This window comes from Saccostrea cucullata, unplaced genomic scaffold (assembly GCF_032062105.1).
Source record: "Saccostrea cucullata isolate Sc308-1 unplaced genomic scaffold, CSIRO_AGI_Scuc_v1 ctg762, whole genome shotgun sequence".
NCBI lineage: Eukaryota > Metazoa > Mollusca > Bivalvia > Ostreida > Ostreidae > Saccostrea > Saccostrea cuccullata.
In genome coordinates this window covers 56855-69622 of record NW_026917963.1, presented here as the reverse complement: position 1 = coordinate 69622, position 12768 = coordinate 56855, and the positions used below count along the sequence as shown (strand labels likewise).

The following is a 12768-nucleotide window of genomic DNA, read 5'->3' as shown; positions in this document are numbered from 1 at the left end:
TCCTGTTCTCATGATATAAAATTGATATTTAGTTTTAAAGGGAAGTAATTTTAGCGTTATACAAAGATAATGATAACCCAGAAATGTGGAATTTTCAGTGATATTTACTAGTAAATTTAGCCCTCACTAAAATGCCAAAATTGAATCCTCACTAAAATTTCTGCTTATATATAGGTGGCATTTGTTATGTCCGTTTTGTATCCTTCCACCACACTTGAGCTCAGTTACAAAGACATCGTTCAAAGGTATTTTTATCATGCACTGAAACATATAATATTGATGCATATTTTGCACATTTGGAAGCCTACGATTATCAGAATTTAAAATTGATGCATTAGAGTTCCCGGGAGTGCCTCAACCAAAGAATAAGTCATCGTGAGCTACTCTCTGAATCATTTTCAGAACGTTTTATTTATTATTTTTTGGGGAAGCAGAGGTGTTAAATTAGAAACATATATTTTTTTGGTTTAAATTTAAATATTTTAGTAACAGAGTGGATTAGAAAAACAAAGTATTTAGGATCCCAAAATGTGTCGATTACCGAAAAAGAAGGTCAAATTGACCTACCTGTTGAACTTGGCCTTTCAAAATTTTATTTTGCAATAGGACTGGTCAGTCATGAATTGTTAAAACTGGTCTTCGTGCAAAATTAAATAATTAATTAGATACACACAATATTTCTTCAATTCTTTACATCCTCACCATATATTTCTACTTACAGTATTAAACATGGCAGAAAAATATATGTACATAAAACCATAGACATATATGGGTCTCTTGTAATAAGAAGTTTGTTATGAAAGAAGCAAATAAATGTGCTATATGATTCTGAATTTTATCAGATTGACATAGAAAGGCATTTTATTGTTTGTAGATGCTTGAGTTTCTAATTGGCAGTATCTTTTGATTTTGGAGAAGAAATCTTCCAGTAATCTTTCTGAATTCATATGAAGCAGGATATATATTAAGAAACTTAATATAAAAAGATGTTTCTTGTTGTGACCTTCAATTCAACCTTTAGGAATTATCGAAGTCGTTTTATCAAATAACAATATCCTTTTTTAATTGCTACACTGATACCAAACATGTATGTCTCCATGTACTCAAAATAAAAGATTCCAAGGAGTCTTACACATCTGTTTTATATTTGAATATCTTACTAGAAATATACATTACATGTAATTGTAAAATTACAAAAAAAAAAATATTTGATAAACAAGATAACTTTTCCCTTGTCAATACTTCCCTCATCTCCCAGCTGTTTCGTTACGCAAGAGTATGCTTTACGTAGAGGAATAAGGCAAGTTATCGACTATTGACAAAAAAGTTGATGAAACGAACTCGATATTAATCTCATTTAAACAAGAAGACCACAAGTTTACAAATACATTCTCTCATGCTAAACTGACTTTTTTATTTTTCAAATTGTCAGAAAACTTACGAAAAATCTATTTAAGGAATTCAATCAAAAATATACTTATTATAACGTTAACAATCCTTACATCAAGATTTTGTGTGTAATGTGTATTTTCATGTCTTCATGTGTGTTAGAGTCACGTGACAAGATTGTGAAAATTTTTGAGAAATTTATACCAAATTGGTGGTAACCCTGATCTCAGTTCATGACATACCAATGTTATTATCAATACTTTTGCCAATGAAACATATGGAGATAACGAACAGTATTCAAGACTGAATGTCGATAAAACAATACAAAACAGGAGCAGAGCAAACAAGGACCTCCAAAACATCAGAGGTGGGATCAGGTGCCATGGAGGAGTGAGCAACCTCTGCCGACCGGTCACAACCGCTCACCGTGTGCTCCTTGTCATGATCGGGAAATAACGGGAAAATACGTCGTCAATTCAGTGTATAAATAATGGACTAACAATTAGTATGAAAAACGTCAGTCAGCATTTGACTCAATGATAAATTTTATTTGCTTACAAGGTCATTGTATCGACCATAGAACTTACGAAATGATGACTTTAAACGCGTCTGCTTACATTCTTGATACATCAACTTGTTTGTCAATAATTTACCTCGTTTTATAAAAATGTTCATACGTAGAGCATACTCTTGCGTATCCAATCAACTGAGATATACATATATGAACTCCGTATGCAGGTGATGAAGGCATATTGCTGCATAATTAAGGGAAGTTGACGATTGAAGAGTTAAAGTCATCCCGTTTATAAAGGACCTTGGTTGTTAGATTACCATTAATGTCTTATTCAAGTAATATATCCAAATAGGAAACAAATGTGTCAGACTCTGTGGTATCTTTTATCTCAAGCTCACCAGCAGTGGCGTAGCATCGTTTTTGAAAGTGGGTGGGGGCAGCCAGAGAAAAAAAATTTTTTACTTACCTGAAAAAGTTGACTAGCAAATAAAAAAAAAAAGGAAAAGTTGCCCAAAGTCGAAAATCCTATTTCGCCCCCCCCCCTGCCCCCCCGGTTGCTACGCCCCTGACCAGGATGTATCGTATCGACATAAGAATGGAAATTACCATTGTTAATTGACAATACGTCGTCGATATATCTAAATGTCAAGTTGAAGGCCACAGCAAGTGTTTTCTTCTTTTTTTCACACATATTTTCCACAGATTCTGCTTCATATGAATACAAAAATAGGTCTTCTTACAACGGGACGATTGGAAGACCTGGTCTCCCCAAACAACATAGATATTGTTAATCAGAAACTCTAGCATCTTTTTGATGTCAACTTCAGAATACTTGTGTTTTAAATCAGAATGTTTTTTTCACAAAATAATTTTGCAAATGACCAATGGCAAGGTAAGTAAATTTACGGGTTCCATTTTCATTGAAAAAAAGCTGTCAATGATAATAAAAAAAGCCTGGACTTTAATTTATCGTGTGTGGAATTTATCGCCAAGAACCTGGAATTATTGAAAGCTCTGACAAGAAGACATTCATGCAGGAATATTTTTAGACCCCCAAACCTTGTTTGCAGAGATGGAGGGTTTTGAAAAATAAGCTTCAACCCAGTAACGAAGAATAATGAAATAATTTAAAATAAGTTTGAAGGAAAGAGGATTGTTTGATTGCTGTTTAACGTTCCTCTCGAAAATTTTGACCTTCTGCGATACGGTGACCTCGGTTTTTTAATGGTTAGTAACTTTATGTTTAGTACAGAAACTGTAAATTTAAATATTTTATAAACAAGAGGAAAATATTTTTATATTTATCAAAACAATACTTAAAGAATAAAATCAAATATTACCAAATATGTCATATACACTGTAAAATATTCCAATTAGGAGAAATGTCAAGATTGACACCTTTTTTGACATAAATAAACAGACATTTCTATCGATTCCCGACCAGCAAAAGATGTTGATAATAATGTCATATCTCATAATACATATAAACAGAAATCAAATCTCCTGACATCCCTTTGAAGATTGAGACACGTAAGGAAGTGTCTTTTCTTAGTTAAATGAGGTACAAAAATAAGAATTTCACAACTTCAGAGTAGTCCTGTTTCGTTTTGTCTTCACAATCACTGCAATGGCTAACACCGCTAAAACACAGACTCCAATAATCACAGATATCACAGTCACTGGCGTCAAGGCTGAGTCCTTCTTCGACTTGACATTTGTCACCTGTTTGTCATCTGTAAGTAATAAAGATTGAGCATACATTAAATGCATCTTACTGTTTGAACTTATCAATGGAGGGACTACTTTTTCCTCCTTTACATTAAGAAATGCTTTATTGGAAACGTACAAAGTCATTTTTATTATGGTTCGTTACTGCCTTCAAAATTAACAATTGTATTTACTTGCCTACATCCATTTTAAATGTATCATCCTCATCTGATAAATCAATGTCATTCTTATGTCCCCTTAATCTTCTGACCACGTGACTATGACACGTGGTTTGACAGGCGGGAGAATGATCGTTTGTATGACAGAATGTAGCGTTACAGTATAGACTGATAGAATCGTGGCTGTTGGTGAACTGAATATACTCAAAAGAGAATCTTGTTTCGTGAGTAGACTGGTAAAAGATCACTGCATTTGGATCAACTACACACCTACAAAATGATACATCCACTCATACAGTAAGTTCTCGTACAAAACGTGTGCCAGAACCATGAAAAACGTTTTTTATTCTGTGAAAGTTGTATATTCATAATCCAAAAGATCGATTAGGTTGCAGGTAATGAGCAAGAGCTTAAAATTTGTATTTTCTGATATACTGTTTTGCACTTTTCTTACAATCTTATGATAGACAATAGAAATCTTGGACTGAAGAAGCAAGAATCAAATATTTTACCCATTTCGAATTATGAAATATTGCATCTTTGATTCGGTGACGATTGCTGGTGTTGTATAACAATAGGACAGCCTCATTTTGAGATGGCTATCTGTGACGTCACTAAATGCCCTTACATATACTTTATCTCCAACTTGAGAATTATCAAAAGACTTTGAGCGCGAAAGCGAAGGATCAGAAAAATACTGAAGGTGCACAAGTCGGTCCCTTAAAGTAGAGGAAGCACTGTTTAGAGAGAAGAATTTGCAGAGAAGAGTTCTCCGGAGGCGCACTTCTCGGATTATGAAGTGGTAAAGTCGATCATGGCGGGGACACATCAGCTCACTGCTGTATTCCAAACCTTCTGTTAAATTCTGAAGAGAAGGAATAAAAGAAGACTTGTATTAATTGACAAAATTTAATTATTTTAACTATCATTGAAATGGCCATTCTAAAGTGATGGTTATAATTTGAAAACAAATCATTTTATGACTAGATCGACCAAAATTTTAAATTTTACTTATTTCGTGTGATTCAATACTTTCTCTGTATGTGTCTTCGGAAATAATAAATCGTAAGGAATTATTACTTGATGCACTAAAATCAAACCAGATACTTGCATTTTAAAGGAATTTAATTATAACAAATTTAAAAGTATCTGTATATCATTTATATTTTAAAACAATTGAGACCAAAAATACCTTTTCTTTGGTGTTGCATTCCGAGTAATCATGCCTGAAGTATAAGTAACTTCCATTCAAATATCCTGTGCAGTTTATATTGTCGATGCCTATATAACATTCATTAGGCTTAAAATCCGGGTATTTCGATTGTAAAGAGGGAAGATATACGGAAATGTTCCATGCGTTGTCAAGACATCCAACTGATACGATTGAGTTTACATCAATATCTATAATAATATTGAGATAAACTTAAATTCTGTTGAATATGTACAAATGAAAACAACTACTAGTAATTCGCTCTTTAATGGAAACAAGTCAATCTTTGGCAACAAAACTATATAATTTATTGTTTTTTTAACAAAAACAGATGCCTGCATGATTCCATTAACTCTTAATTTGATCAAAACAGTCTGGCGTTTTTGATACGAATCCCAAATCTGAGATTAAGAATCTAAAAGTAATTACAAACCTATATGTCTTTGGAAACAACATTTTTACAACTTATTTTAGATTTTCTGAGGAACACAATTATGCTTTTAAGAAAAAAATAAAATAGAGTTAGTCAAAAAGTTTACAATAAGAGTTTAAAAAAATAGATGATTATTTTTGTATTGCATTGCATACCTATAGTTTCACAAGAGTTCCCAGTAAAGCCACTCGAACACGAGCAATGATACCCATTGTGGTGATTAGATTGATAACAAGTGCCGTTATTTTGACAAGGATTGCTACGACAAGCGTCCTTTGGTGTTGTTCGTGCAAGTCCTTAAAATAGAATTTAATACGAATTTAATATAAAGATTTTTTTTTCAATAAAAAATCTATATTGCAAAAAAGTGAAAGACTAAAACAGTATGGCCCCTAAGATTATATTTGATAAAAAAAATATAATGAATATATATGCCTTGCGAATCTTGAAGGACCACAACATGTTTGCAACAGTTTTCTAAAATAATTCATTCGTTGGATATATTATTATGTCTCTATTATGAAGTTTCAAAGGTACTGAAATGAAAAATGACTAAACTTTATATATAGTTAACCATTTTTAAATTTTGTTTAGTCTATACATTTTACCACTAACTGAATATATTATGCTTTCATTGTAAACAAAACTTGATCTAATGTTCAACGAAAATTCCACAGGAAACTGAAATAAGATGTAAAATCCTTATCACCCATGAGAAGGAGACAGCCCTGTTCATATAGAACAGAGCAAATATAATGTAAGAACTGTTTTTGAATTGGACAAAATTTACCATTTCGACAGTACGGTCCCCCAAATCCCTGAGCACACTGACAGGTATATCCGTAGTTAGCGCTGACAATGCAGGTTCCGCCATTCAGGCAAGGAGTAGAAGTTAAAACACAAGGATTACCCCTAGTTGTTCTTTGAAAGGAAGGAACTTGTCCAAAGTCAATGGGATCTATAATAAAAAACACTCTGATGTGGATATTATCGCAAAAAGTATTGAAATAGTTAAATAGTGTTCTATGTAATAGATAAAAGGCTAATGTAGCACCATTTCTTAATGAATAAAATATATTTTAAACTAATGTAGCACCATATGAATATAGAAAAGGTGTTCATAGGAGAAAATGGAAAAATACAATATGTAAGTTACATTTGTAAAAAAAAAAATAAAGGTATGGATACATTAATTTTGCACAAATTAGCAACTTCGTTTTGACTTTAAATCTCTTATAATGTTAAATTTTAGAAATAACTCTCATCACTCAAGAAACATTATGTCTGTATCATAGTTCGATAACGCTCTTTTCACTTAATTTTAATTCAGCGTCCACTGTCCATGTTACCCAGAGCATTCGAGACACATTCATATAAAATTTACCTATACAGGGATAGTGAAAAAACTACTCACAATATAGCAATTCAGTTTCTAATGTCCGTGATACCTCGAGCCTTTGGAATCACAGTCACCTATTTAATTCCTTACACAGAGACAAAAGTACTCACCACAAGAAACTCCGGCATCCATTACCCCGAGCACTGGAGCTGTCACTGATACAATTCTGTACACAGGGACAAAACTACTCACAACAGTGACAAAACTACTCACCACAAGACACTCCAGCATCCATTAGCCCGAGCATTGGAGCAGTCACCAATACAATTCTCTACACAGTGACATAACTACTTACAACTCTGACAAAACTACTCATCACAAGACACTCATTCATTACTGCATCCATTAGCAAAACTACGATGCCTTTGGAATCCAATACCACAGGCAGTCATCTACAATTCCCTACACAGTAACAAAACTACTCACAACAGTGACAAAACTACTCACCACAAGAAACTCCAGCGTCCTCCCCATGTCCACAGTCTGTGTTCCCCCAACCATTGGAGGCGCAGTCTCCTATATCTGTCTCATTGCCTAGACAGTGTAAATTATCCTGCCAGATAGGACCATACCCATTGGAGAAATAAGCGGTCCTAAATACACGACTGCAAGAGAAATTACTCCATATAAAAATATATACACTAGTGACAGACATAACAGCATATTGGGTTTGCAGCAATTCTGATTCTGATGGTGAAAAGAATGTTTTGCCGGGCACAGAACACAGAGAACAGTAATATTTCATAACTATAAAACCAACAGGAAAAGGTGAAGGTTCGAGAAAAAACGACTTTACTTGAAAAAAAGAGAGAAAGAATTTGTACTTGGCCCCTTTATATCCCAGCATTTTACAGATGACGTCGCCGTCGGGAATGTCAAAATCGTCATCACAGACCGTTCCCCATTTCCCATCATGCAGCAGTTCTACTCTGCCTTCAGTTTCAAATCTTCCATTTACAAGTCGCACAACTTCAAAACAGAAAATTACACATGTAGTTCAAAAATAAATGTGAATGAAATTTACTCATCTTTATATAGATTATGGCGACTGACCCCAGTTTCATAAAGATTTAAGCTTCTTTACAGGTGGTTCTTGTTGCATTTTTTTGGTTTACACGGCATAATCTATTGGGTTTTTTAAATAATAAAACTATTATTTATTTGAATTGTTTCTTTAATTTTATTTAAAGATGTAATATAAAACTCTTACGTGTGGGAGCACTGGTTGTTGTAACTGTCAAAGAAAGCAATTCAATATACATGTACAAAACGAATGAAAAAACAATTATTTTTCAAAAAAAATTATACAGTAATGCAAGTTTGAAAATACTTTGTCGAGTGTGGTAAGGAAATATATATAATCATACAATTATATTCTGCATCACTTACCTATCGGCTCAGTTGAATAACCTATTTCAAAATAAAGTTAATTTTATCACACTCTTTATTTGCTGAGGAAGAAATATACACAAACCTAATATATTCATGAAATTCCTTCTTAAGAATTCAAACTATTAGTAACTGGATTTCCACCAACACTATAGCTTCTTCTCATCCTAGTTGGGGTTATTTTTCATGTCGTAAGTAACGTGTAATTTACAATTCTCAGTAATATTGCTTTAATTGTATTAAAATATGTTCATCCCAAACAACTTATATCACCACAGGTGCTTTTGATCTTATAAACAAAATAGGAAAGTAAAAGAGACAAAAGCACTTCAAGCGAAATCAGGTGACTAGAGGGTGTTTATAAGTTAAATGAACTGGGTGTTTATCAGGTAAATGAACTGGGTGTTTATCAGGTAAATGAACTTTTTTAAAAGTCAAATTTAGTTTAATAAATCATAAACTAAATTGCCTGAAAGATCAACCCAAGAGTAAACTTGTGTGTCGTTAAGTAAATGTAAGAAATTGTGTTCATTCACAAAAGTTATGTTAACGCCCTGTAACCTCAACTCATTCATCATTTGAGTGTGGTGTTTTAACAAGTCCCTGTTTGCTCTACTACCAATACGTATGGTTTCAATGACCATTTAAGTTTGATTTCTGTTCGTTATTTTCATATTTCACAGCAGAAAACACAAACCTGTGCAATGAAGATTGACAACGTCATCGCAGAATCGTTGGAAAATATAACAGGAGGATAGCACGGGAGATGAACAATACATTAGTTGTGACCGATAGCGATCGTAAGCAAAGGTTCTGAAACACGGAAAGAATTAGTTGGTGAAAGAAAAGCTTGTTTATTGAAGACAATTTTTTTCAAAATTCAAAATCACATATTTTCGTGGGGCAAATTTTCGAGGTTCGAGAAAGAACTATTGATTTGTGGGGATTTGATTTCGTATAATAATAATAATAAATATAATTTTTTTTTTACATTTTGTGGTGGTCATAAATTCATGGGTCTCTCCATTCCTGACGAACAATAAACCCCCACGAAAATAAGTGACTTCACAGTATTTAAAACAAAAAAGTTTCTAGAGAGCAGTTAAAGAGGTAGGCAAAAACCTTCGAAACACATTTTCCACAAAATTTTTGTCTTTAAATTTTGAATTATGTGATGTCGACTCATAACTCACTTACAGGTCAAAACTTTTAGATTAAATTTCAACAGGGTTTTAATATCTATTGATTTTCACTGTTATTCATATATCCAGTAAGGTTAACCTTTAACATTTGCTTATTTTATTCGTGCAAACATTAAATTATCAAACAAAATATATCCAGTGCAAAGTTAGATGTTACTCATCAATTCATCAAATATTTTATAACGTGATCAGTGTTTGAGTAAAGATAAAGATGTTGAAATTGGTCAAGTTTATTATCTTTAAGACAATGTGTAAACCAAATTTATGAAACAGATATTACAAATTTACAAGTCACCTGGGTACTGAAAAAGTTAACAAGTTGTGAAAATGTCATTAGAAACTGGTCCTGGGGTATATAATGGCCGAACATGCCCTGACAACCTCAGTTGCGGTTTCTTCCTAAGTAAAAGCATCTAACTGTATAACTTGTTTTCTTTTAAGCCAATTTGCAGAGGCCGAAAGCAGGGGCAAGCAATCTCCTCACTAGACTATAAGCAATTCCTCGCAACAACATAGCATATAGCAAAAATACAATTATAACAAAGGCTACACTATAATACAAATACACGTAGTAGAACCTTATTCGATTCACAGGTGCTTGAGGATAGGACCCCCGATATAGACCCGCGGGCCTTGTAGACTTTTTTTCACACAAATTATATATGGATGACACATTTGTAATCTAATCTATTCTATAAAATCAGATAATTTCCTTAAACAAACATTTTATAAAAATTTCTATCCCACATATATATATATAAATTAACTTTTATATATAAGAAAGTAGAGTAGATTTTATAATACGTTTGTTTTAGGTAATTTTTCGAATTGTTGGTAAAGATTTTATCACAAATATGTCATTGAAAGATAATTTATGAGAAAAAAGTTGAAAAGACCCAGGGTCTATATCGATGGGGGTGGGGGGTCCTGTCCTCAAGCACCTTGATTCGATTTACATACCTTGAATAAGAGCTGAACTTTAAACCTTTGGAATTACACATGGCCTCTCCTGCCGTTTTAGTAAAGGAACTGTAACAAATTTCCCGGCCATTGAGCTTTACATGCCCTCGGTGTCGATAAGGAAACTGAACATCAGATACGCCTTCAAGTTGTTGAAAATGTCATCAGGAGATATTGTTAATTCAATTCAACATTTATATAAACTTTAGTCTGCTTGGTTATATTTCATATTATAATAATAAAGTTATTGAAAGGGGTAGTGGGTATCATAAGATATATCATTGAAAATGTCTGCAAGAAATTATTAAAGTAGCCCGTTAATGAAAAATAAACTTATAACCTGGCTCAACATTATATTTCTCATTTTGCAGGGGAAAAATACGTTTCTTTAAAGAACATTTTTTATTAAGAGAGCAATGAGTAATATATTAACAAAGAAATAACGCACATTATACTGCATAATATATATATATATATATATATATATATATATATATATATATATATATATATATATATATATATATATATATATATATATATATATATATATATATATATATATATATATATATATATATATATATATATATATATATATATATATATATATATATAGAGAGAGAGAGAGAGAGAGAGAGAGAGAGAGAGAGAGAGAGAGAGAGAGAGAGAGAGAGAGAGAGAATAATACATACCCTTTTCCATATCACATCCTGTATCAGCCCGATATATATAATATCAGCCAGAGGGCCGAAGGCCCGAGGGCTGATATTGGTATATACAGGATGTGATGTGGAAAAGGGTATGTTTTATTATATTTATTACATACTTAGTAATAAAATACAGAACACATTCAGTTGAGAAGAAAATAAGTATATAATATATTCTTACATACATGTACATAGTCTTATGTCTCATACGATTTGGGTTTGTTTCTACTTCTATTTCAACGCACTATCCGTAATTTGAAAATATTCTATAGTATTACATGTATTTGTAAATTATGATTAACCTTATTTTCAAAAAGTTAAAATTATATGAACCCACCAAAAATTGTGTATGATCACAAGTACTGTTATTGTGGTTTAATTTACTAAGAGTGTGATAAATATATAGCCCTGCAGGGCTGATATGGATTTGCAGGGCTGATACGGATATCAGCCCCGCAAATCCATATCATTATATTGTGACTCAGCCATATATATATATATATATATATATATATATATATATATATATATATATATATATATATATATATATATATATATATATATATATATATATATATATATATATATATACGATAACTATATAACTATTCAAACATAACTTCAATCAAAGATAACATAACTACTTACCTATGGTGCGTGCATAAACTGTAAGTTAAGAAAGAAGATATTACACTTGTGGATTGCATACATGTTTTAAGAACAAAAACTTTCTTTTATAAAAAAAAAAGTAGAAACCCCAAAAGCAAAGATGCAAACGATAACAAACAATGAATCATAAATTATTTTTATATAACCACACTAGAATAACAGGAAAGATTTAATATTAATAAAATGAACTTAAATTTTTTTTCAGATGCTACGTTGTAATTACAAGAGAATATCCTCTATATACCTACTTGGAATGGTTAACTTGGAGGTCCTTTGCTGTGTCGTAAGTTTCGTTGATTGTGTTGTTTTTATTGTTGTATGTGCTTTATGTCAAGAAAGCATTTCAGTATTAACAAACAAGTCAATTAAAAAAAAATTTCCAAAGAATGAAACACAGAAATATTCAAAGCAACTTATATACAAAAACCAATTAGGTTTCCATAATTTATGAATAATCACCTAAATACATGTATTGTTATTAAACTACGGATGGAAATTTATTGTATTTAATCTTGACAAAGATTTTAAGCATTTCTAGACAAATTGATATTAAGATTTCGATGCATTTTTTTTTTAGTATTTTTTGTAATTTTTGCAATTACGAAAGCAGGTATTGTGTAATTTCTGAAAATGATCATAAAAATATCATTTCAGTTGCCATGGCAACGAAATACACTACAATCATGCTGGAATTTCCATTTATTCAAGAATAAGTTTCATTCTAGTTTATTTGCTTAGTTAAATATAATAAAAAAAAATTTTATTGTTGTGTTGAAAATAATGAGCATGTTGTACATTTTTTACAAACCAATTTCAAGTATTTGGGGGGTTGGGGGATTGGGGGTTGGGGTTGGGAGGTAATCACCAGAATTTAGCATTTTTACATATAACGTGTTACCCGTGCATTGATTTGATATGGCAAAATCTCTCAAATAGTGCACAAAGTTTAACTCAAGCTAGCAAAAAACTGGTACAATCAATAAAAGAATTTCTGTATATTATTT

General features: G+C 31.9%; 1 protein-coding gene across 1 annotated transcript; it reads right to left on the bottom strand.

The window, feature by feature from the left end:
* Nucleotides 1-3481: 3481 nt before the first annotated feature.
* Nucleotides 3482-8386, bottom strand: LOC134268417 (deleted in malignant brain tumors 1 protein-like). The gene is made up of 11 exons (XM_062750706.1): nucleotides 8344-8386; nucleotides 8221-8241; nucleotides 8042-8065; nucleotides 7656-7800; nucleotides 7279-7436; nucleotides 6223-6390; nucleotides 5588-5728; nucleotides 4982-5190; nucleotides 4302-4654; nucleotides 3809-4059; nucleotides 3482-3636 (listed from the first exon to the last, which is right to left on the bottom strand). Exons 1-11 carry the CDS (start codon nucleotides 8384-8386, stop codon nucleotides 3482-3484), a joined length of 1668 nt encoding a protein of 555 aa, XP_062606690.1.
* Nucleotides 8387-12768: the final 4382 nt, after the last annotated feature.

What these genes read in the sequence shown, in the direction of transcription:
- LOC134268417 (XM_062750706.1), bottom strand. Translation starts at nt 8,386, where the DNA reads ATGAGAAGAAGCTATAGTGTTGGTGGAAATCCAGTTACTAATA. An exon ending in TGGAAATCCAGTTACTAATA is followed by an intron (nt 8,242 to 8,343) that starts GTTTGAATTCTT and finishes ATTTTGAAATAG; the next exon opens with GTTATTCAACTGAGCCGATA. An exon ending in TATTTCATAATTCGAAATGG is followed by an intron (nt 4,060 to 4,301) that starts GTAAAATATTTG and finishes ATCATTTTGTAG; the next exon opens with GTGTGTAGTTGATCCAAATG.